Raw genomic sequence first — 25,733 nt, forward strand, 5'->3', positions numbered from 1 at the left:
TATATTGAGGATGATGTATCTTATAATGATATATATGTGTGTATTATGAAGATGTGTATATTAAATATATAGTAGCCAGATGTATGTATGTTATACTGATATATGTACCGTATATATATATATATATATATTATGAGGATGATGTATCTTATAATATATGTGTGTGTATTATAAAGATGTATACATATATATTATGAAGATGTGTATATTATATATATAGCAGCCAGGTGTATGTATATTATACTGATATATATACCGCATATATATATATATATATATATATGTATATATATATATTATTAAGATGTGTATATTATATATATAGCAGCCAGGTGTATGTATATTATACTGATATATATACCGTATATATATATATATATATATATATATATATATATATATATATATATATATATATATATATATATATTATAAAGATGTGTATATATATATGTATATTTTGGGCTCTGATCTGTTTTGCAGCAGACATTCTGCACATGACGCCTTTTCCACCATGAGCCTGAGCCACTGTAATCTGATAGAGCGCTTTCACGTTACGTCATCGTGTCATGTGACTGTAACCGGAAGTGGAGCGTTTTGTTCTAGTCGCTGCACGATTCAAGCAGGCAGTATGGCGGGAATGTCGCCGTCCTCAGCGCGGTCGTTGCCGGGGCCGGGCGGAGCTCAGCTCTAGGGTCCCGCTCCGCGCTGCTGTCGTTTTACGGTGAGAACAGGATGTGGTGATTGATGTGTAGGAACGAACCCTCTTATGATTTGAGTTGATTTGCATATTTAAAGGACCCGCCGCCAGCATTGGACTCCTATGGCAGCGGACTGTGTTCGGCTTTGGCCTCATCTCTGGGCACAGATCAGCTCTGTCACTGCTCTATGGGCACGATTAATGACCTGCTGGTGCTTTATGAGCCCCGGTGACAGGTTGCCTTTAATTGTACGGGGACTTCTTCATCTCCAGCTTCTGGATTTTCACATCTGTTACTAAAATGTCACCTCGCTCAGTAACCCCGACCCTTGTAGGGCTCTTCCTCCCACAATGACAATTCTAGGATCGGCCTAAACCTTCCTCCATCGCAGGTTTTATCAGGAAACTGAAGGTCTGCCTCCTTTAGTTTACAGCTCGTTGCCTAGGAGACCGACCACCGTTGCCGCCTCCGAGATTAGGAGGCAACCACGCGCTCTGAAGATCCTGGCCAGCTTCAAAACCGTGCTGACAAGCTCGATAGAAAAGAGCACGTAAGCCCTGCGCGCGTTCTGCTCTCCAGCAGCGGTGGTCGGTCTCCAAAGCAACAGGCTGTAAACAATAGAAAAGTGTTAATATCTTATGAAAGGGTGAAAATTTGAGCGATTCAACGTCTCCACATCAACAGGACTGCTCTGTTCGGGCCCCCTCTAAAACTGTACAGTGCTGCAGAATATGTTGGCGATATAGCAATAATGATTATTAGGCAGGTAGTTGGTAACCAGCTGCCTGTTCTTAGGGTTGTAGTAAAAAAAAAAAAAATAGTAATATTCCTGGAGAACCCCTTTAGGATAGGGCTTGTCATAATTAAATTGGAGCCCTGTGACCCCCGTATTAAGGATATGGGGGCAGGTTGTGCAGCGACTGCAAGGATTCAGCATCGATTGAATTGCTTTCTTCGATGTAGTTATCTCATGATTCTCCAGGACAGCGCGATCAGCAACCACATTCTACACATTTGTTTTGGAGCTGCAGCAGTTTTGTTTGGGTCAAATCAGAAAACTATAATAAATACAGATTATCAGTAATGCACAACGGTCCAGGAATGGCAGATGGATGAGCATTGGGGACCAATTAAACCTGTTAATTGGCCATGGTGGTGGGGCTGTATGGTCGGTGCTCTATTGCTCTATGATGGGGCTCTGTGGTTGCTGCTCTATGATGGGGCTCTGTGGTTGCTGCTCTATGATGGGGCTCTGTGGTTGCTGCTCTATGATGGCGCTCTGTGGTTGGGGCTCTATGATGGGGCTCTGTGGTTGGTGCTCTATGATGGCGCTCTGTGGTTGGGGCTCTATGATGGGGCTCTGTAGTTGGTGCTCTATGATGGGGCTCTGTGGTGTTCCTCTATGATGGGGCTCTGTAGTTGGTGCTCTATGATGGCGCTCTGTGGTTGGTGCTCTATGATGGGGCTCTGTGGTTGCTGCTCTATGATGGGGCTCTGTGGTTGGTGCTCTATGATGGGGCTCTGTGGTTGGTGCTCTATGATGGCGCTCTGTGGTTGGTGCTCTATGATGGGGCTCTGTGGTTGCTGCTCTATGATGGGGCTCTGTGGTTGGTGCTCTATGATGGGGCTCTGTGGTTGGTGCTCTATGATGGGGCTCTGTGGTTGGTGCTCTATGATGGGGCTCTGTGGTTGGTGCTCTATGATGGGGCTCTGTGGTTGGGGCTCTATGATGGGGTTCTGTGGTTGGGGCTCTATGATGGCGCTCTGTAGTTGGTGCTCTATGATGGGGCTCTGTGGTTGGTGCTCTATGATGGCGCTCTGTGGTTGGGGCTCTATGATGGGGCTCTGTAGTTGGTGCTCTATGATGGGGCTCTGTGGTGTTCCTCTATGATGGGGCTCTGTAGTTGGTGCTCTATGATGGCGCTCTGTGGTTGGTGCTCTATGATGGGGCTCTGTGGTTGCTGCTCTATGATGGGGCTCTGTGGTTGCTGCTCTATGATGGGGCTCTGTGGTTGGTGCTCTATGATGGGGCTCTGTGGTTGGTGCTCTATGATGGGGCTCTGTGGTTGGTGCTCTATGATGGGGCTCTGTGGTTGGGGCTCTATGATGGGGCTCTGTGGTTGGTGCTCTATGATGGGGCTCTGTGGTTGGGGCTCTATGATGGGGCTCTGTGGTTGGGGCTCTATGATGGGGCTCTGTGGTTGGTGCTCTGTGATGGGGCTCTGTGGTTGGTGCTCTATGATGGGGCTCTGGTTGGTGCTCTATGATTGGGTTCTGTGGTTGGTGCTCTATGATTAGGCTCTGTGGTTGGTGCTCTATGATGGGGCTCTGTGGTTGGTGCTCTATGATGGGGCTCTGTGGTTGGTGCTCTATGATGGGGCTCTGTGGTTGGGGCTCTGTGGTTGGGGCTCTATGATGGGGCTCTGTGGTTGGGGCTCTATGATGGGGCTCTGTGGTTGGTGCTCTATGATGGGGCTCTGTGGTTGGGGCTCTATGATGGGGCTCTGTGGTTGGTGCTCTATGATGGGGCTCTGTGGTTGGGGCTCTATGATGGGGCTCTATGATGGGGCTCTATGATGGGGCTCTATGATGGGGCTCTGTGGTTGGTGCTCTATGATGGGGCTCTGTGGTTGGTGCTCTGTGATGGGGCTCTGTGGTTGGGGCTCTATGATGGGGCTCTGTGGTTGGGGCTCTATGATGGGGCTCTATGATGGGGCTCTGTGGTTGGTGCTCTATGATGGGGCTCTGTGGTTGGGGCTCTATGATGGGGCTCTGTGGTTGGTGCTCTATGATGGGGCTCTGTGGTTGGGGCTCTATGATGGGGCTCTGTGGTTGGGGCTCTATGATGGGGCTCTGTGGTTGGTGCTCTATGATGGGGCTCTGTGGTTGGGGCTCTATGATGGGGCTCTGTGGTTGGTGCTCTATGATGGGGCTCTATGATGGGGCTCTATGATGGGGCTCTGTGGTTGGGGCTCTATGATGGGGCTCTATGATGGGGCTCTGTGGTTGGTGCTCTATGATGGGGCTCTGTGGTTGGTGCTCTATGATGGGGCTCTGTGGTTGGTGCTCTATGATGGGGCTCTGTGGTTGGGGCTCTATGATGGGGCTCTGTGGTTGGTGCTCTGTGATGGGGCTCTGTGGTTGGGGCTCTATGATGGGGCTCTGTGGTTGGGGCTCTATGATGGGGCTCTGTGGTTGGTGCTCTGTGATGGGGCTCTGTGGTTGGGGCTCTATGATGGGGCTCTGTGGTTGGGGCTCTATGATGGGGCTCTGTGGTTGGTGCTCTATGATGGGGCTCTGTGGTTGGGGCTCTATGATGGGGCTCTGTGGTTGGTGCTCTGTGATGGGGCTCTGTGGTTGGTGCTCTATGATGGGGCTCTGTGGTTGGGGCTCTATGATGGGGCTCTGTGGTTGGTGCTCTATGATGGTGCTCTATGATGGGGCTCTATGATGGGGCTCTGTGGTTCGTGCTCTATGATGGGGCTCTGTGGTTGGTGCTCTATGATGGGGCTCTGTGGTGTTCCTCTATGATGGGGCTCTGTAGTTGGTGCTCTATGATGGCGCTCTGTGGTTGGTGCTCTATGATGGGGCTCTGTGGTTGGGGCTCTATGATGGGGCTCTGTGGTTGGTGCTCTATGATGGGGCTCTGTGGTTGGGGCTCTATGATGGGGCTCTGTGGTTGGGGCTCTATGATGGGGCTCTGTGGTTGGTGCTCTATGATGGGGCTCTGTGGTTGGTGCTCTATGATGGGGCTCTGGTTGGTGCTCTATGATTGGGTTCTGTGGTTGGTGCTCTATGATGAGGCTCTGTGGTTGGTGCTCTATGATGGGGCTCTGTGGTTGGTGCTCTATGATGGGGCTCTGGTTGGTGCTCTATGATGGGGCTCTGTGGTTGGGGCTCTGTGGTTGGGGCTCTATGATGGGGCTCTGTGGTTGGGGCTCTATGATGGGGCTCTGTGGTTGGTGCTCTATGATGGGGCTCTGTGGTTGGGGCTCTATGATGGGGCTCTGTGGTTGGTGCTCTATGATGGGGCTCTGTGGTTGGGGCTCTATGATGGGGCTCTATGATGGGGCTCTATGATGGGGCTCTGTGGTTGGTGCTCTATGATGGGGCTCTGTGGTTGGTGCTCTGTGATGGGGCTCTGTGGTTGGGGCTCTATGATGGGGCTCTGTGGTTGGGGCTCTATGATGGGGCTCTATGATGGGGCTCTGTGGTTGGTGCTCTATGATGGGGCTCTGTGGTTGGGGCTCTATGATGGGGCTCTGTGGTTGGTGCTCTATGATGGGGCTCTGTGGTTGGGGCTCTATGATGGGGCTCTGTGGTTGGGGCTCTATGATGGGGCTCTGTGGTTGGTGCTCTATGATGGGGCTCTGTGGTTGGGGCTCTATGATGGGGCTCTGTGGTTGGTGCTCTATGATGGGGCTCTATGATGGGGCTCTATGATGGGGCTCTATGATGGGGCTCTGTGGTTGGTGCTCTATGATGGGGCTCTGTGGTTGGTGCTCTATGATGGGGCTCTGTGGTTGCTGCTCTATGATGGGGCTCTGTGGTTGCTGCTCTATGATGGGGCTCTGTGGTTGCTGCTCTATGATGGCGCTCTGTGGTTGGGGCTCTATGATGGGGCTCTGTGGTTGGTGCTCTATGATGGGGCTCTGTAGTTGGTGCTCTATGATGGGGCTCTGTGGTGTTCCTCTATGATGGGGCTCTGTAGTTGGTGCTCTATGATGGCGCTCTGTGGTTGGTGCTCTATGATGGGGCTCTGTGGTTGCTGCTCTATGATGGGGCTCTGTGGTTGGTGCTCTATGATGGGGCTCTGTGGTTGGTGCTCTATGATGGGGCTCTGTGGTTGGTGCTCTATGATGGGGCTCTGTGGTTGGTGCTCTATGATGGGGCTCTGTGGTTGGGGCTCTATGATGGGGCTCTGTGGTTGGTGCTCTATGATGGGGCTCTGTGGTTGGGGCTCTATGATGGGGCTCTGTGGTTGGGGCTCTATGATGGGGCTCTGTGGTTGGTGCTCTATGATGGGGCTCTGTGGTTGGTGCTCTATGATGGGGCTCTGGTTGGTGCTCTATGATTGGGTTCTGTGGTTGGTGCTCTATGATTAGGCTCTGTGGTTGGTGCTCTATGATGGGGCTCTGTGGTTGGTGCTCTATGATGGGGCTCTGTGGTTGGTGCTCTATGATGGGGCTCTGTGGTTGGTGCTCTATGATGGGGCTCTGTGGTTGGGGCTCTGTGGTTGGGGCTCTGTGGTTGGGGCTCTATGATGGGGCTCTGTGGTTGGTGCTCTATGATGGGGCTCTGTGGTTGGGGCTCTATGATGGGGCTCTGTGGTTGGTGCTCTATGATGGGGCTCTGTGGTTGGGGCTCTATGATGGGGCTCTATGATGGGGCTCTGTGGTTGGTGCTCTATGATGGGGCTCTGTGGTTGGTGCTCTGATGGGGCTCTGTGGTTGGGGCTCTATGATGGGGCTCTGTGGTTGGGGCTCTATGATGGGGCTCTATGATGGGGCTCTGTGGTTGGTGCTCTATGATGGGGCTCTGTGGTTGGGGCTCTATGATGGGGCTCTGTGGTTGGTGCTCTATGATGGGGCTCTGTGGTTGGGGCTCTATGATGGGGCTCTGTGGTTGGGGCTCTATGATGGGGCTCTGTGGTTGGTGCTCTATGATGGGGCTCTGTGGTTGGGGCTCTATGATGGGGCTCTGTGGTTGGTGCTCTATGATGGGGCTCTATGATGGGGCTCTGTGGTTGGGGCTCTATGATGGGGCTCTGTGGTTGGTGCTCTATGATGGGGCTCTGTGGTTGGTGCTCTATGATGGGGCTCTGTGGTTGGTGCTCTATGATGGGGCTCTGTGGTTGGGGCTCTATGATGGGGCTCTGTGGTTGGTGCTCTGTGATGGGGCTCTGTGGTTGGGGCTCTATGATGGGGCTCTGTGGTTGGGGCTCTATGATGGGGCTCTGTGGTTGGTGCTCTGTGATGGGGCTCTGTGGTTGGGGCTCTATGATGGGGCTCTGTGGTTGGGGCTCTATGATGGGGCTCTGTGGTTGGTGCTCTATGATGGGGCTCTGTGGTTGGGGCTCTATGATGGGGCTCTGTGGTTGGTGCTCTGTGATGGGGCTCTGTGGTTGGTGCTCTATGATGGGGCTCTGTGGTTGGGGCTCTATGATGGGGCTCTGTGGTTGGTGCTCTATGATGGTGCTCTATGATGGTGCTCTATGATGGGGCTCTATGATGGGGCTCTGTGGTTCGTGCTCTATGATGGGGCTCTGTGGTTGGTGCTCTATGATGGGGCTCTGTGGTGTTCCTCTATGATGGGGCTCTGTAGTTGGTGCTCTATGATGGCGCTCTGTGGTTGGTGCTCTATGATGGGGCTCTGTGGTTGGGGCTCTATGATGGGGCTCTGTGGTTGGTGCTCTATGATGGGGCTCTGTGGTTGGGGCTCTATGATGGGGCTCTGTGGTTGGGGCTCTATGATGGGGCTCTGTGGTTGGTGCTCTATGATGGGGCTCTGTGGTTGGTGCTCTATGATGGGGCTCTGGTTGGTGCTCTATGATTGGGTTCTGTGGTTGGTGCTCTATGATGAGGCTCTGTGGTTGGTGCTCTATGATGGGGCTCTGTGGTTGGTGCTCTATGATGGGGCTCTGTGGTTGGTGCTCTATGATGGGGCTCTGTGGTTGGGGCTCTGTGGTTGGGGCTCTATGATGGGGCTCTGTGGTTGGGGCTCTATGATGGGGCTCTGTGGTTGGTGCTCTATGATGGGGCTCTGTGGTTGGGGCTCTATGATGGGGCTCTGTGGTTGGTGCTCTATGATGGGGCTCTGTGGTTGGGGCTCTATGATGGGGCTCTATGATGGGGCTCTATGATGGGGCTCTATGATGGGGCTCTGTGGTTGGTGCTCTATGATGGGGCTCTGTGGTTGGTGCTCTGTGATGGGGCTCTGTGGTTGGGGCTCTGTGGTTGGGGCTCTATGATGGGGCTCTATGATGGGGCTCTGTGGTTGGTGCTCTATGATGGGGCTCTGTGGTTGGGGCTCTATGATGGGGCTCTGTGGTTGGTGCTCTATGATGGGGCTCTGTGGTTGGTGCTCTATGATGGGGCTCTGTGGTTGGTGCTCTATGATGGGGCTCTGTGGTTGGGGCTCTATGATGGGGCTCTGTGGTTGGTGCTCTATGATGGGGCTCTGTGGTTGGGGCTCTATGATGGGGCTCTGTGGTTGGGGCTCTATGATGGGGCTCTGTGGTTGGTGCTCTATGATGGGGCTCTGTGGTTGGTGCTCTATGATGGGGCTCTGGTTGGTGCTCTATGATTGGGTTCTGTGGTTGGTGCTCTATGATTAGGCTCTGTGGTTGGTGCTCTATGATGGGGCTCTGTGGTTGGTGCTCTATGATGGGGCTCTGTGGTTGGTGCTCTATGATGGGGCTCTGTGGTTGGTGCTCTATGATGGGGCTCTGTGGTTGGGGCTCTGTGGTTGGGGCTCTATGATGGGGCTCTGTGGTTGGGGCTCTATGATGGGGCTCTGTGGTTGGTGCTCTATGATGGGGCTCTGTGGTTGGGGCTCTATGATGGGGCTCTGTGGTTGGTGCTCTATGATGGGGCTCTGTGGTTGGGGCTCTATGATGGGGCTCTATGATGGGGCTCTATGATGGGGCTCTATGATGGGGCTCTGTGGTTGGTGCTCTATGATGGGGCTCTGTGGTTGGTGCTCTGTGATGGGGCTCTGTGGTTGGGGCTCTATGATGGGGCTCTGTGGTTGGGGCTCTATGATGGGGCTCTATGATGGGGCTCTGTGGTTGGTGCTCTATGATGGGGCTCTGTGGTTGGGGCTCTATGATGGGGCTCTGTGGTTGGTGCTCTATGATGGGGCTCTGTGGTTGGTGCTCTATGATGGGGCTCTGTGGTTGGGGCTCTATGATGGGGCTCTGTGGTTGGGGCTCTATGATGGGGCTCTGTGGTTGGTGCTCTATGATGGGGCTCTGTGGTTGGGGCTCTATGATGGGGCTCTGTGGTTGGTGCTCTATGATGGGGCTCTATGATGGGGCTCTATGATGGGGCTCTGTGGTTGGGGCTCTATGATGGGGCTCTATGATGGGGCTCTGTGGTTGGTGCTCTATGATGGGGCTCTGTGGTTGGTGCTCTATGATGGGGCTCTGTGGTTGGTGCTCTATGATGGGGCTCTGTGGTTGGGGCTCTATGATGGGGCTCTGTGGTTGGTGCTCTGTGATGGGGCTCTGTGGTTGGGGCTCTATGATGGGGCTCTGTGGTTGGTGCTCTGTGATGGGGCTCTGTGGTTGGTGCTCTATGATGGGGCTCTGTGGTGTTCCTCTATGATGGGGCTCTGTAGTTGGTGCTCTATGATGGCGCTCTGTGGTTGGTGCTCTATGATGGGGCTCTGTGGTTGGGGCTCTATGATGGGGCTCTGTGGTTGGTGCTCTATGATGGGGCTCTGTGGTTGGGGCTCTATGATGGGGCTCTGTGGTTGGGGCTCTATGATGGGGCTCTGTGGTTGGTGCTCTATGATGGGGCTCTGTGGTTGGTGCTCTATGATGGGGCTCTGGTTGGTGCTCTATGATTGGGTTCTGTGGTTGGTGCTCTATGATGAGGCTCTGTGGTTGGTGCTCTATGATGGGGCTCTGTGGTTGGTGCTCTATGATGGGGCTCTGTGGTTGGTGCTCTATGATGGGGCTCTGTGGTTGGGGCTCTATGATGGGGCTCTGTGGTTGGGGCTCTATGATGGGGCTCTGTGGTTGGTGCTCTATGATGGGGCTCTGTGGTTGGGGCTCTATGATGGGGCTCTGTGGTTGGTGCTCTATGATGGGGCTCTGTGGTTGGGGCTCTATGATGGGGCTCTATGATGGGGCTCTATGATGGGGCTCTGTGGTTGGTGCTCTATGATGGGGCTCTGTGGTTGGTGCTCTGTGATGGGGCTCTGTGGTTGGGGCTCTATGATGGGGCTCTGTGGTTGGGGCTCTATGATGGGGCTCTATGATGGGGCTCTGTGGTTGGTGCTCTATGATGGGGCTCTGTGGTTGGGGCTCTATGATGGGGCTCTGTGGTTGGTGCTCTATGATGGGGCTCTGTGGTTGGGGCTCTATGATGGGGCTCTGTGGTTGGGGCTCTATGATGGGGCTCTGTGGTTGGTGCTCTATGATGGGGCTCTGTGGTTGGGGCTCTATGATGGGGCTCTGTGGTTGGTGCTCTATGATGGGGCTCTATGATGGGGCTCTATGATGGGGCTCTATGATGGGGCTCTGTGGTTGGTGCTCTATGATGGGGCTCTGTGGTTGGTGCTCTATGATGGGGCTCTGTGGTTGGGGCTCTATGATGGGGCTCTGTGGTTGGTGCTCTGTGATGGGGCTCTGTGGTTGGGGCTCTATGATGGGGCTCTGTGGTTGGGGCTCTATGATGGGGCTCTGTGGTTGGTGCTCTATGATGGTGCTCTATGATGGTGCTCTATGATGGGGCTCTATGATGGGGCTCTGTGGTTGGTGCTCTATGATGGGGCTCTGTGGTTGGTGCTCTATGATGGGGCTCTGTGGTTGGGGCTCTATGATGGGGCTCTGTGGTTGGTGCTCTGTGATGGGGCTCTGTGGTTGGGGCTCTATGATGGGGCTCTGTGGTTGGGGCTCTATGATGGGGCTCTGTGGTTGGTGCTCTATGATGGTGCTCTATGATGGTGCTCTATGATGGGGCTCTGTGGTTGGTGCTCTATGATGGGGCTCTGTGGTTCGTGCTCTATGATGGGGCTCTGTGGTTGGTGCTCTATGATGGGGCTCTGTGGTTGCTGCTCTATGATGGGGCTCTGTGGTTGCTGCTCTATGATGGGGCTCTGTGGTTGCTGCTCTATGATGGCGCTCTGTGGTTGGGGCTCTATGATGGGGCTCTGTGGTTGGTGCTCTATGATGGCGCTCTGTGGTTGGGGCTCTATGATGGGGCTCTGTAGTTGGTGCTCTATGATGGGGCTCTGTGGTGTTCCTCTATGATGGGGCTCTGTAGTTGGTGCTCTATGATGGCGCTCTGTGGTTGGTGCTCTATGATGGGGCTCTGTGGTTGCTGCTCTATGATGGGGCTCTGTGGTTGGTGCTCTATGATGGGGCTCTGTGGTTGGTGCTCTATGATGGGGCTCTGTGGTTGGTGCTCTATGATGGGGCTCTGTGGCTGGTGCTCTATGATGGGGCTCTGTGGTTGGGGCTCTATGATGGGGCTCTGTGGTTGGTGCTCTATGATGGGGCTCTGTGGTTGGGGCTCTATGATGGGGCTCTGTGGTTGGGGCTCTATGATGGGGCTCTGTGGTTGGTGCTCTATGATGGGGCTCTGTGGTTGGTGCTCTATGATGGGGCTCTGGTTGGTGCTCTATGATTGGGTTCTGTGGTTGGTGCTCTATGATTAGGCTCTGTGGTTGGTGCTCTATGATGGGGCTCTGTGGTTGGTGCTCTATGATGGGGCTCTGTGGTTGGTGCTCTATGATGGGGCTCTGTGGTTGGTGCTCTATGATGGGGCTCTGTGGTTGGGGCTCTGTGGTTGGGGCTCTATGATGGGGCTCTGTGGTTGGGGCTCTATGATGGGGCTCTGTGGTTGGTGCTCTATGATGGGGCTCTGTGGTTGGGGCTCTATGATGGGGCTCTGTGGTTGGTGCTCTATGATGGGGCTCTGTGGTTGGGGCTCTATGATGGGGCTCTATGATGGGGCTCTATGATGGGGCTCTATGATGGGGCTCTGTGGTTGGTGCTCTATGATGGGGCTCTGTGGTTGGTGCTCTGTGATGGGGCTCTGTGGTTGGGGCTCTATGATGGGGCTCTGTGGTTGGGGCTCTATGATGGGGCTCTATGATGGGGCTCTGTGGTTGGTGCTCTATGATGGGGCTCTGTGGTTGGGGCTCTATGATGGGGCTCTGTGGTTGGTGCTCTATGATGGGGCTCTGTGGTTGGGGCTCTATGATGGGGCTCTGTGGTTGGGGCTCTATGATGGGGCTCTGTGGTTGGTGCTCTATGATGGGGCTCTGTGGTTGGGGCTCTATGATGGGGCTCTGTGGTTGGTGCTCTATGATGGGGCTCTATGATGGGGCTCTGTGGTTGGGGCTCTATGATGGGGCTCTATGATGGGGCTCTGTGGTTGGTGCTCTATGATGGGGCTCTGTGGTTGGTGCTCTATGATGGGGCTCTGTGGTTGGTGCTCTATGATGGGGCTCTGTGGTTGGGGCTCTATGATGGGGCTCTGTGGTTGGTGCTCTGTGATGGGGCTCTGTGGTTGGGGCTCTATGATGGGGCTCTGTGGTTGGGGCTCTATGATGGGGCTCTGTGGTTGGTGCTCTGTGATGGGGCTCTGTGGTTGGGGCTCTATGATGGGGCTCTGTGGTTGGGGCTCTATGATGGGGCTCTGTGGTTGGTGCTCTATGATGGGGCTCTGTGGTTGGGGCTCTATGATGGGGCTCTGTGGTTGGTGCTTTGTGATGGGGCTCTGTGGTTGGTGCTCTATGATGGGGCTCTGTGGTTGGGGCTCTATGATGGGGCTCTGTGGTTGGTGCTCTATGATGGTGCTCTATGATGGTGCTCTATGATGGGGCTCTATGATGGGGCTCTGTGGTTCGTGCTCTATGATGGGGCTCTGTGGTTGGTGCTCTATGATGGGGCTCTGTGGTGTTCCTCTATGATGGGGCTCTGTAGTTGGTGCTCTATGATGGCGCTCTGTGGTTGGTGCTCTATGATGGGGCTCTGTGGTTGGGGCTCTATGATGGGGCTCTGTGGTTGGTGCTCTATGATGGGGCTCTGTGGTTGGGGCTCTATGATGGGGCTCTGTGGTTGGGGCTCTATGATGGGGCTCTGTGGTTGGTGCTCTATGATGGGGCTCTGTGGTTGGTGCTCTATGATGGGGCTCTGGTTGGTGCTCTATGATTGGGTTCTGTGGTTGGTGCTCTATGATGAGGCTCTGTGGTTGGTGCTCTATGATGGGGCTCTGTGGTTGGTGCTCTATGATGGGGCTCTGTGGTTGGTGCTCTATGATGGGGCTCTGTGGTTGGGGCTCTGTGGTTGGGGCTCTATGATGGGGCTCTGTGGTTGGGGCTCTATGATGGGGCTCTGTGGTTGGTGCTCTATGATGGGGCTCTGTGGTTGGTGCTCTATGATGGGGCTCTGTGGTTGGTGCTCTATGATGGGGCTCTGTGGTTGGGGCTCTATGATGGGGCTCTATGATGGGGCTCTATGATGGGGCTCTGTGGTTGGTGCTCTATGATGGGGCTCTGTGGTTGGTGCTCTGTGATGGGGCTCTGTGGTTGGGGCTCTATGATGGGGCTCTGTGGTTGGGGCTCTATGATGGGGCTCTATGATGGGGCTCTGTGGTTGGTGCTCTATGATGGGGCTCTGTGGTTGGGGCTCTATGATGGGGCTCTGTGGTTGGTGCTCTATGATGGGGCTCTGTGGTTGGGGCTCTATGATGGGGCTCTGTGGTTGGGGCTCTATGATGGGACTCTGTGGTTGGTGCTCTATGATGGGGCTCTGTGGTTGGGGCTCTATGATGGGGCTCTGTGGTTGGTGCTCTATGATGGGGCTCTATGATGGGGCTCTATGATGGGGCTCTGTGGTTGGGGCTCTATGATGGGGCTCTATGATGGGGCTCTGTGGTTGGTGCTCTATGATGGGGCTCTGTGGTTGGTGCTCTATGATGGGGCTCTGTGGTTGGTGCTCTATGATGGGGCTCTGTGGTTGGGGCTCTATGATGGGGCTCTGTGGTTGGTGCTCTGTGATGGGGCTCTGTGGTTGGGGCTCTATGATGGGGCTCTGTGGTTGGGGCTCTATGATGGGGCTCTGTGGTTGGTGCTCTGTGATGGGGCTCTGTGGTTGGGGCTCTATGATGGGGCTCTGTGGTTGGGGCTCTATGATGGGGCTCTGTGGTTGGTGCTCTATGATGGGGCTCTGTGGTTGGGGCTCTATGATGGGGCTCTGTGGTTGGTGCTCTGTGATGGGGCTCTGTGGTTGGGGCTCTATGATGGGGCTCTGTGGTTGGGGCTCTATGATGGGGCTCTGTGGTTGGGGCTCTATGATGGGGCTCTGTGGTTGGTGCTCTATGATGGGGCTCTGTGGTTGGGGCTCTATGATGGGGCTCTGTGGTTGGTGCTCTATGATGGTGCTCTATGATGGTGCTCTATGATGGGGCTCTATGATGGGGCTCTGTGGTTGGTGCTCTATGATGGGGCTCTGTGGTTCGTGCTCTATGATGGGGCTCTGTGGTTGGTGCTCTATGATGGGGCTCTGTGGTTGGTGCTCTATGATGGGGCTCTGTGGTTGGTGCTCTATGATGGGGCTCTGTGGTTGGTGCTCTATGATGGGGCTCTGTGGTTGGGGCTCTATGATGGGGCTCTATGATGGGGCTCTGTGGTTGGGGCTCTATGATGGGGCTCTGTGGTTGGTGCTCTATGATGGGGCTCTGTGGTTGGTGCTCTATGATGGGGCTCTGTGGTTGGGGCTCTATGATGGGGCTCTGTGGTTGGGGCTCTGTGGTTGGTGCTCTATGATGGGGCTCTGTGGTTGGTGCTCTATGATGGGGCTCTGTGGTTGGTGCTCTATGATGGGGCTCTGTGGTTGGGGCTCTATGATGGGGCTCTGTGGTTGGTGCTCTATGATGGGGCTCTGTGGTTGGTGCTCTATGATGGGGCTCTGTGGTTGGTGCTCTATGCCGGGGCTTTATCACAGGCCTCATTGCCCGTTCAGTTAGACCCTTATGGACATTTATATGAAGGAAGAAAATAAATTGAACACTTTTTTTTTTTTCAACCGTTTCAGGCCATACTCGCTGCGGTTCCCATTTTTATTTTTTCTTGTCTTGAGATGGTCAGAAATAAAAGATCCAGTTGGGTGCCCGGATGATTATTGCTCTCCCTGTACAGGACTTGGGGATATAGGAGCACAATGGGGGTCCATGAGCTGTGGCCGATCCTGGAGCCGGTGAAGACCCATGTCCCGTTACACAGCCTCAGTGGGAAGACTCTTGCCGTGGATTTGAGTATTTGGGTTTGTGAAGCGCAGTCCGTTAAGCAGATGGTTGGGGTTGTAGCCAAACCTCATCTCAGGTGAGTGGCCACATTGGTCCCAAGCCCTTAACCCCTTTCTGTCTGCTGCCACTTATCAATCACATTCACCTACCGCCCCCTCCTGAATCCAGCAGAGACTGCAAGCCGTGATGTCCTTGTTCCACCAGCTCCTGCGAACTATGACTGCCTGCAGCGGTCGTATGACTTTGAGCAGCAAGTCATTGAATGTTCTCATATGATGTCCTGCTTAAAGTCTCTTGACCGCTGCAGTCAATCACAGACAGCAGCAGCTGATGGAGCAGTGACATCACCGTTTCCTACCTCTGTGCACAACACGGAGCGGCCAGCACTGGATCCAGGTTGGTGATTTTTACTTGTGATCCGAACCACATGAGTCCGAGTCATCGGGGCCGGGGGCCGTGCTGTGCTCCGGGGGCCATTCCGTTAATGTGTTTTTGTTTTTTAAGGAACCTTTTCTTCCGCGTCTCCTCTTTGAATTTAATGGGTGTAAAACTGGTGTTTGTCACGGAGGGCGAAGCTCCGAAGGTTAAAGCCGATACGATGAACAAGAGGAATCAGATGAGATATGGACCCGCAAAGAGAGTCGCCCCCGCGACTAGACCCGGCCGCTCCTACTTCAGATCGGTCCTCAGGGAGGTAAGAGGGAAACGGGGCCGTGAAATCCTCCGGGGTGCGAGCTGCGCTAGTGCCGTGTACCCCCCAGTGTGATTACGGGGGATTGCTGCTCCTCCAGTGCCAAAAAGTGAACGCAGTCTATTTTCGTTTTTTTGAGCCTTCGTGTTTCTTTCTATATTTTTCTATGAAGGACTAGCTGTTTCCAGCCAGCTAACGCTCGGCACGCTCATTGCTATCTAATTAACGCTGCTGGTGATTAAACTAAAGTAAATAATGACAACATTCAATAGCGCTGTGGTGGGGGGGTGGGATTATGTGTGGTGATGTGGGGGGGTGGGATTATGTGTGGTGATGTGGGGGGGCGGGATTATGTGGGGGGGCAGGATTATCTCTGGTAATGTGGTGGAAGGCGGGATTATGTGTGATGTTTTGGGGGGCGGGATTATGTGTGGTAATGTGGGGGCGGGATTATGTGTGGTAATGTGGTGGGGGGCGGGATTATGTGTGGTGATGTGATTGGGGGTGGGATTATGTGTGGTGATGTGATTGGGGGCGGGATTATCTGTGGTAATGAGGTGGGGGGATTATGTGTGGTAATGTGGGGGGCGGGATTATCTGTGGTAATGAGGTGGGGGGATTATGTGTGGTAGTGTGGTGGGGGGGGCGGGATTATCTGTGGTAATGGGGTGGGGGCGGGAATATCTGTAGTAATGTGATGGGGGGCAGGATTATGTGTGGTGGTGGGGTGTGGGATTATGTGATGTGATGGGGGCAGGATTATGTGTGGTAATGTGGTGGGAGGTGGGATTACATACCTCCCAACTTTTGAAGATGTGAAAGTCGGACAAAGTTTGCGGCGCGCAACGTGCGTTGCGGCAAATTTTAGGCCACGCCCCTGACCACACCCATTCATAATTAGTCACACCCATATCCACGACCCAACCACACCCATTTAGCACTGCTGATCATACTGTTTCATATACAATAATTATAAACAAAAAAATATGGCCACACAGTGCTCCATACTGTATAATGGCCACACAAGATGCTCCATACTGTATAATGGCCGCACATGATGCTCCATACTGTATAATGGCCACACATGATGCTCCATACTGTATATTGGCCGCACATGATACTTCGTACCATATAATGGCGACACATAGCACCTCGTACCATATAATGGCGACACATAGCACCTCGTACCATATAATGGCGACACATAGCACCTCGTACCATATAATGGCGACACATAGCACCTCGTACCATATAATGGCGACACATAGCACCTCGTACCATATAATGGCGACACATAGCACCTCGTACCATATAATGGCGACACATAGCACCTCGTACCATATAATGGCTGCACATAGCACCTCGTACCATATAATGGCTGCACATAGCACCTCGTACCATATAATGGCTGCACATAGCACCTCGTACCATATAATGGCTGCACATAGCACCTCGTACCATATAATGGCTGCACATAGCACCTCGTACCATATAATGGCTGCACATAGCACCTCGTACCATATAATGGCTGCACATAGCACCTCGTACCATATAATGGCTGCACATAGCACCTCGTACCATATAATGGCTGCACATAGCACCTCGTACCATATAATGGCTGCACATAGCACTTCGTACCATATAATGGCGACACATAGCACCTCGCACACACGCGGCTCCGCTCCGTACACCTCGCACACACGCGGCTCCGCTCCGTACACCTCGCACACACACGGCTCTGCTACATCCACACTGTACACCTCCTGACCCCACACAAGGCAGCATACTTACCTCATCCTGCGGCTGCAGCACCATGTTGGCAATCAGCACAGGCAGCCGAGTCCTGCAATCCACGGAGGTCCCGATCATGTGACCGCAGACTCCTCCCATCCTGTGACTTCATCACAGGTCCTGTGTACAGAAAGCAGGCAGCCATACGGAAGGGTAAGGGCCCGGGGCATGACTTACACAAGGGGGCGTGTCGGTCCTGCTGTCTGCGGGTGCGGGATCGGAGCATCCCGTGCAGGACAGCAGGGCAAAGGTTCAAAGCCGGGACAATCCCGCACAATGAGGGACGGTTGGGAGCTATGGGATTATGTGGTGGGCGGGCGGGATTATGTGTGGTGATGTTTTGGGGGGCGGGATTATGTGTGGTAATGTGGTGGGGGCGGGATTATGTGGGGTAATGTGATGGGGGGCGGGATTATGTGTGGTGGGGGGGATTATGTGTGGTGGGGGGCGGGATTATGTGTGGTCATGTGGTAGGGGGGTGGGATTATGTGTGGTAATGTGGTGGGGGGTGGGATTATGTGGTGGGGGTGGGATTATGTGGTGGTGGGGGGCGGGATTATGTGTGGTGATGTTTTGGGGGGTGGGATTGTGTGTGGTAATGTGATGGGGGGCGGGATTGTGTGGTAATGTGGGGCGGATTGTGTGGTAATAGGGTGGGGGGCGGGATTATGTGTGGTGATGTTTTGGGGGGCGGGATTGTGTGGTAATGTGATGGGGGGCGGGATTGTGTGGTAATGTGGGGCGGATTGTGTGGTAATAGGGTGGGGGGCGGATTATGTGTGGTGATGTTTTGGGGGGCGGGATTGTGTGGTAATGTGGGGCGGATTGTGTGGTAATAGGGTGGGGGGCGGGATTGTGTGTAGTGATGTGGTGCTGATTGTGTGTGGTGATGTGGTGGGGGCGGGATTATGTGTGGTGATTGGTGGGGGGCGGGACTACTGTGCAGGGGGCGGGATTAGCGAGTAATCACGATGCCTCTTATTTATATATATATATATATATATATATATATATATATATATATATATATATATATATATATATATATATATACACATATATATATACATATATATATGTATATATATGTATATATATGTATATATATGTATATATATGTATATATATGTATATATATATATATATATATATATATTTTGAGAGGCAAAATGGGATTTTGAATTCACTCCACCATGTAATATCGTGAAAGACTGGGGAAAAAAATGAGGTCTGATGAAATGGGGAAGAGAACGCAATTTCTGCATTTTTTTTTCTGTGTTCTTGCAATGGCGTGCTGACAATATAATTCTCTAGGTCAGTGCCATTATGGCGATACCAAATTGACTACATTAGTTGTGTTCACTGTATGATGGTATTACTTATTTGTACATTGTTAATTATTATTCATAGATTTATTATATAGTGCCATTAGTTATGCGTACTGTGAGGCAGCATTATTTGCACATGATGCCATCATTTTATGTATCTACTATTTAGTGCCATTAGTGGTGTACGGTATGGCAGCATTATTCGCACATTATGGTATAATTATTTGTACTATATAGTGCCATTAGTTATGTGCACTGTGTGGTATCATTATTTGTATGTTATGGCATTGTTATTTATGTGTAGACTATATAGTGCCATAAATTAAGTGCACTTATTATTTATTCCCTTTTTCTGTCTATGAAGTACACATTCAGCTGTACATACAGTACAGACCAAAAGTTTGGACACACCTTCTCATTTAAAGACTTTCCTGTATTTTCATGACTATGAAAATTGTATATTCACACTGAAGGCATCAAAACTATGAATTAACACATGTAGAATTATATACTGTATTTTCTGGCGTATAAGACTACTTTTTAACCCTTGAAAATCTTCCCAAAAGTCGGGTATCGTCTTATACGCCAGGTGTCGTCTTATAGGGCAGATGCGGAGTAATCTGCGGTCGCTGCATATTGTGGGGGGAGCGACCCCAATGACGAGGTGAGGGGGCGCCTCACCGGGAAGGTGTAAGTGAAGCAGAGGCAGAGAAGGAGATAATAGGATACAAGGGTGAGCCAGATGAGTGAAAGAGGAGTGTTTTTCTAGGCACAGCACCGCGCTCTTTTTTGCATACCCCTGGCATCCCAGACGCTGACAGTTTGCTTCACTTAAACCTTCCTGGTGAGGCGCTCCCTCACCTCGTCATCGGGACCACTCCCCCCCACTATATACTTCGACCGCAGATTGCTCCGCACCCACCCTATAAGACGACACCCGGCATATAAGACAACCCCCGACTTTTGAGAAGATTTTATATTTTAACTGGAAAAGTTGGGGGTCGTCTTATACGCTGGAAAATACGGTACTTAACAAAAAAGTGTGAAACAACTGAAAATATGTCTTATATTCTAGGTTCTTCAAAGTAGCCACATTTTGCTTTGATGACTGCTTTGCACACTCTTGGAATTCTCTTGATGAGCTTCAAGAGGTAGTCACCGGGAATGGTTTTCACTTCACAGATGTGCCCTGTCAGGTTTAATAAGTGGGATTTCTTGCCTTATAAATGGGGTTGGGACCATCAGTTGTGCTGTGCAGAAGTCTGGTGGATACACAGCTGATAGTCCTACTGAATAGACTGTTAGAATTTGTATTATGGCAAGAAAAAAGCAGCTAAGTAAAGAAAAACGAGTGGCCATCATTACTTTAAGAAATGAAGGTCAGTCAGTCCGAAAAATTGGGGAAACTTTGAAAGTGTCCCCAGGTGCAGTGGCAAAAACCATCAAGCGCTACAAAGAAACTGGCTCACATGAGGACCGCCCCAGAAAAGGAAGACCAAGAGTCACCTCTGCTTCTGAGGATAAGTTTATCTGAGTCACCAGCCTCAGAAATCGCAGGTTAACAGCAGCTCAGATTAGAGACCAGGTCAATGCCACACAGAGTTCTAGCAGCAGACATATCTCTACAAAACTGTTAAGAGGAGACTTTGTGCAGCAGGCCTTCATGGTAAAATAGCTGCTAGGAAACCACTGCTAAGGACAGGCAACAAGCAGAAGAGACTTGTTTGGGCTAAAGAACACAAGGAATGGACATTAGACCAGTGGAAATCTGTGCTTTGGTCTGATGAGTCCAAATTTGGACCACGGTGGTTCTTTGGTTCCAACCACCGTGTCTTTGTGCGACGCAGAAAAGGTGAACGGATGGACTCTACATGCCTGGTTCCCACCGTGAAGCATGGAGGAGGAGGTGTGATGGTGTGGGGGGGCTTTGCTGGTGACACTGTTGGGAATTTATTCAAAATTGAAGGCATACTGAACCAGCATCGCTACCACAGCATCTTGCAGCAGCATGCTATTCCATCCTCTTTGCGTTTAGTTGGACCATAATTTATTTTTCAACAGGACAATGACCCCAAACACAACTCCAGGATGTGTAAGGGCTATTTGACCAAGAAGGAGAGTGATGGGGTGCTATCCCAGATGACCTGGCCTCCACAGTCACCAGACCTGAACCCAATCGAGATGATTATGGGTGAGCTGGACCGCAGAGTGAAAGCAAAACGGCCAACAAGTGCTAAGCATCTCTGGGAACTCCTTCAAGATTGTTGGAAGACCATTCCCAGTGACTACCTCTTAAAGCTCATCAAGAGAATGCCAAGAGTGTGCAAAGCAGTCATCAAAGCAAAAGGTGGCTACTTTGAAGAACCTAGAATATAAGACATCATTTCAGTTGTTTCACACTTTTTTATTAAGTATATAATTCCACATGTGTTAATTCATAGTTTTGATGCCTTCAGGGTGAATGTACAATTTTCATAGTCATGAAAATAGAGAAAAATGTTAAAATGAGAAGGTGTATCCAAACTTTTGGTCTGTACATATGTGCACACCAAATATGCCGCCTATGACCCTGGACTTACCCTGTCACAGTGGGGACCTTAGCTCTGCCAGGTCCAGGACATCTGACTGTTACACGCAGTAGTCTGGCAGTCTAGTCCTATGGAGTGTGACTACAAGGCTCCAAGCACATACAGTAAATGCAATCAGCACATTCTGCATTATCGTATTATTTTCCCACTTTCATGTTGATTTAACCCTAACACGACTATCACTTTGCACAGTGCCTCCGCATGCTGGACTGCCTGGGCGTGCCGTGGGTGCAAGCAGCGGGAGAAGCAGAAGCGATGTGTGCGTATCTCAATGCACAAGGCTGCGTGGACGGCTGTATCACCAATGATGGCGACGTCTTTCTCTATGGTGCTCGAACCGTCTACAGAAATTTCACCATGAATGTGAAGGTAGGAGCCGTGCAGAACGCCCAGCCTAGAAAACAACCTGGATCCTCATATCCTTGCTGCACAGGGGTCCATCCTTCATTAGGGCAGCTGCTACCTCTGCGCCATTAGTATTCACCCGCCAGCACAGTGCTGCAGAGCCATAGCACACTGCCCCTAGTGGACAGAATGACTGTACCATTAGTATTCATCCTCCAGCACAGAGCTGCAGAGCCATAGCACACTGCCCCTAGTGGACAGAATGACTGTACCATTAGTATTCACCCGCCAGCACAGTGCTGCAGAGCCATAGCACACTGCCCCTAGTGGACAGAATGACTGTACCATTAGTATTCACCCTCCAGCACAGAGCTGCAGAGCCATAGCACACTGCCCCTAGTGGACAGAATGACTGTACCATTAGTATTCATCCTCCAGCACAGAGCTGCAGAGCCATAGCACACTGCCCCTAGTGGACAGAATGACTGTACCATTAGTATTCATCCTCCAGCACAGAGCTGCAGAGCCATAGCACACTGCCCCTAGTGGACAGAATGACTGTACCATTAGTATTCACCCGCCAGCACAGTGCTGCAGAGCCATAGCACACTGCCCCTAGTGGACAGAATGACTGTACCATTAGTATTCACCCGCCAGCACAGTGCTGCAGAGCCATAGCACACTGCCCCTAGTGGACAGAATGACTGTACCATTAGTATTCACCCTCCAGCACAGTGCTGCAGAGCCATAGCACACTGCCCCTAGTGGACAGAATGACTGTACCGTTAGTATTCACCCCCCAGCACAGTGCTGCAGAGCCATAGCACACTGCCCCTAGTGGACAGAATGACTGCACCATTAGTATTCATCCTCCAGCACAGTGCTGCAGAGCCATAGCACACTGCCCCTAGTGGACAGAATGACTGTACCGTTAGTATTCACCCCCCAGCACAGTGCTGCAGAGCCATAGCACACTGCCCCTAGTGGACAGAATGACTGCACCATTAGTATTCATCCTCCAGCACAGTGCTGCAGAGCCATAGCACACTGCCCCTAGTGGACAGAATGACTGCACCATTAGTATTCACCCTCCAGCACAGTGCTGCAGAGCCATAGCACACTGCCCCTAGTGGACAGAATGACTGTACCATTAGTATTCACCCCCCAGCACAGTGCTGCAGAGCCATAGCACACTGCCCCTAGTGGACAGAATGACTGCACCATTAGTATTCACCCTCCAGCACAGTGCTGCAGAGCCATAGCACACTGCCCCTAGTGGACAGAATGACTGTACCATTAGTATTCACCCCCCAGCACAGTGCTGCAGAGCCATAGCACACTGCCCCTAGTGGACAGAATGACTGTGCCATTAGTATTCACCCTCCAGCACAGTGCTGCAGAGCCATAGCACACTGCCCCTAGTGGACAGAATGACTGTACCATTAGTATTCACCCTCCAGCACAGTGCTGCAGAGCCATAGCACACTGCCCCTAGTGGACAGAATGACTGCACCATTAGTATTCACCCTCCAGCACAGAGCTGCAGAGCCATAGCACACTGCCCCTAGTGGACAGAATGACTGTATCATTAGTATTCACCCTCCAGCACAGTGCTGCAGAGCCATAGCACACTGCCCCTAGTGGACAGAATGACTGTATCGTTAGTATTCACCCTCCAGCACAGTGCTGCAGAACCATAGCACACTGCCCCTAGTGGACAGAATGACTGTATCGTTAGTATTCACCCTCCAGCACAGTGCTGCAGAACCATAGCACACTGCCCCTAGTGGACAGAATGACTGTATCGTTAGTATTCACCCGCCAGCACAGTGCTGCAGAGCCATAGCACACTGCCCCTAGTGGACAGAATGACTGTGCCATTAGTATTCACCCTCCAGCACAGAGCTGCAGAACCATAGCACACTGCCCCTAGTGGACAGAATGACTGTATCGTTAGTATTCACCCTCCAGCACAGTGCTGCAGAACCATAGCACACTGCCCCTAGTGGACAGAATGACTGTATCGTTAGTATTCACCCGCCAGCACAGTGCTGCAGAGCCATAGCACACTGCCCCTAGTGGACAGAATGACTGTGCCATTAGTATTCACCCTCCAGCACAGAGCTGCAGAACCATAGCACACTGCCCCTAGTGGACAGAATGACTGTATCATTAGTATTCACCCTCCAGCACAGTGCTGCAGATCCATAGCACACTGCCCCTAGTGGACAGAATGACTGTATCGTTAGTATTCACCCTCCAGCACAGTGCTGCAGATCCATAGCACACTGCCCCTAGTGGACAGAATGACTGTACCATTAGTATTCACCCTCCAGCACAGAGCTGCAGAGCCATAGCACACTGCCCCTAGTGGACAGAATGACTGTACCATTAGTATTCACCCTCCAGCACAGAGCTGCAGAACCATAGCACACTGCCCCTAGTGGACAGAATGACTGTGCCATTAGTATTCACCCTCCAGCACAGTGCTGCAGAACCATAGCACACTGCCCCTAGTGGACAGAATGACTGTACCATTAGTATTCACCCTCCAGCACAGAGCTGCAGAACCATAGCACACTGCCCCTAGTGGACAGAATGACTGTGCCATTAGTATTCACCCTCCAGCACAGAGCTGCAGAACCATAGCACACTGCCCCTAGTGGACAGAATGACTGTGCCATTAGTATTCACCCTCCAGCACAGTGCTGCAGAGCCATAGCACACTGCCCCTAGTGGACAGAATGACTGCACCATTAGTATTCACCCTCCAGCACAGTGCTGCAGATCCATAGCACACTGCCCCTAGTGGACAGAATGACTGTACCATTAGTATTCATCCTCCAGCACAGTGCTGCAGAGCCATAGCACACTGCCCCTAGTGGACAGAATGACTGTACCATTAGTATTCATCCTCCAGCACAGTGCTGCAGAGCCATAGCACACTGCCCCTAGTGGACAGAATGACTGTGCCATTAGTATTCACCCTCCAGCACAGTGCTGCAGAGCCATAGCACACTGCCCCTAGTGGACAGAATGACTGCACCATTAGTATTCACCCTCCAGCACAGTGCTGCAGATCCATAGCACACTGCCCCTAGTGGACAGAATGACTGTACCATTAGTATTCATCCTCCAGCACAGTGCTGCAGAGCCATAGCACACTGCCCCTAGTGGACAGAATGACTGTACCATTAGTATTCATCCTCCAGCACAGAGCTGCAGAGCCATAGCACACTGCCCCTAGTGGACAGAATGACTGTACCATTAGTATTCATCCTCCAGCACAGAGCTGCAGAACCATAGCACACTGCCCCTAGTGGACAGAATGACTGTGCCATTAGTATTCACCCTCCAGCACAGAGCTGCAGAACCATAGCACACTGCCCCTAGTGGACAGAATGACTGTGCCATTAGTATTCACCCTCCAGCACAGTGCTGCAGAACCATAGCACACTGCCCCTAGTGGACAGAATGACTGTGCCATTAGTATTCACCCTCCAGCACAGTGCTGCAGAGCCATAGCACACTGCCCCTAGTGGACATAATGACTGTACCATTAGTATTCACCCTCCAGCACAGAGCTGCAGAGCCATAGCACACTGCCCCTAGTGGACAGAATGACTGTACCATTAGTATTCACCCGCCAGCACAGAGCTGCAGAGCCATAGCACACTGCCCCTAGTGGACAGAATGACTGCACCATTAGTATTCACCCTCCAGCACAGAGCTGCAGAGCCATAGCACACTGCCCCTAGTGGACAGAATGACTGCACCATTAGTATTCATCCTCCAGCACAGAGCTGCAGAGCCATAGCACACTGCCCCTAGTGGACAGAATGACTGTACCATTAGTATTCATCCTCCAGCACAGAGCTGCAGAGCCATAGCACACTGCCCCTAGTGGACAGAATGACTGCACCATTAGTATTCACCCTCCAGCACAGTGCTGCAGAGCCATAGCACACTGCCCCTAGTGGACAGAATGACTGCACCATTAGTATTCACCCGCCAGCACAGTGCTGCAGAACCATAGCACACTGCCCCTAGTGGACAGAATGACTGTACCATTAGTATTCATCCTCCAGCACAGAGCTGCAGAACCATAGCACACTGCCCCTAGTGGACAGAATGACTGTGCCATTAGTATTCACCCTCCAGCACAGTGCTGCAGAGCCATAGCACACTGCCCCTAGTGGACAGAATGACTGCACCATTAGTATTCACCCTCCAGCACAGTGCTGCAGATCCATAGCACACTGCCCCTAGTGGACAGAATGACTGTACCATTAGTATTCACCCTCCAG

At 52.1% G+C, this 25,733-nt stretch overlaps 1 protein-coding gene across 2 annotated transcripts in view; it reads left to right on the top strand.

The window, feature by feature from the left end:
- The first annotated feature begins 607 nt into the window (after positions 1-607).
- The window catches only part of GEN1 (GEN1 Holliday junction 5' flap endonuclease), a 67,782-nt gene continuing 42,656 nt past the window's right edge, over positions 608-25,733 (top strand). For both annotated transcript variants that reach the window (XM_069728127.1, XM_069728128.1), the window contains exons 1-4: positions 608-724; positions 14,577-14,759; positions 15,188-15,377; positions 21,274-21,450. In XM_069728127.1, coding sequence (XP_069584228.1) covers positions 14,599-14,759; positions 15,188-15,377; positions 21,274-21,450 — 528 coding nt within the window. In that variant the 5' untranslated portion in view covers positions 608-724; positions 14,577-14,598. The remainder of the gene's footprint in view (positions 725-14,576; positions 14,760-15,187; positions 15,378-21,273; positions 21,451-25,733) is intronic.

The sequence above is a fragment of the Ranitomeya imitator genome, chromosome 5 (genome assembly GCF_032444005.1).
Source record: "Ranitomeya imitator isolate aRanImi1 chromosome 5, aRanImi1.pri, whole genome shotgun sequence".
NCBI classification, from domain to species: Eukaryota; Metazoa; Chordata; class Amphibia; order Anura; family Dendrobatidae; genus Ranitomeya; species Ranitomeya imitator.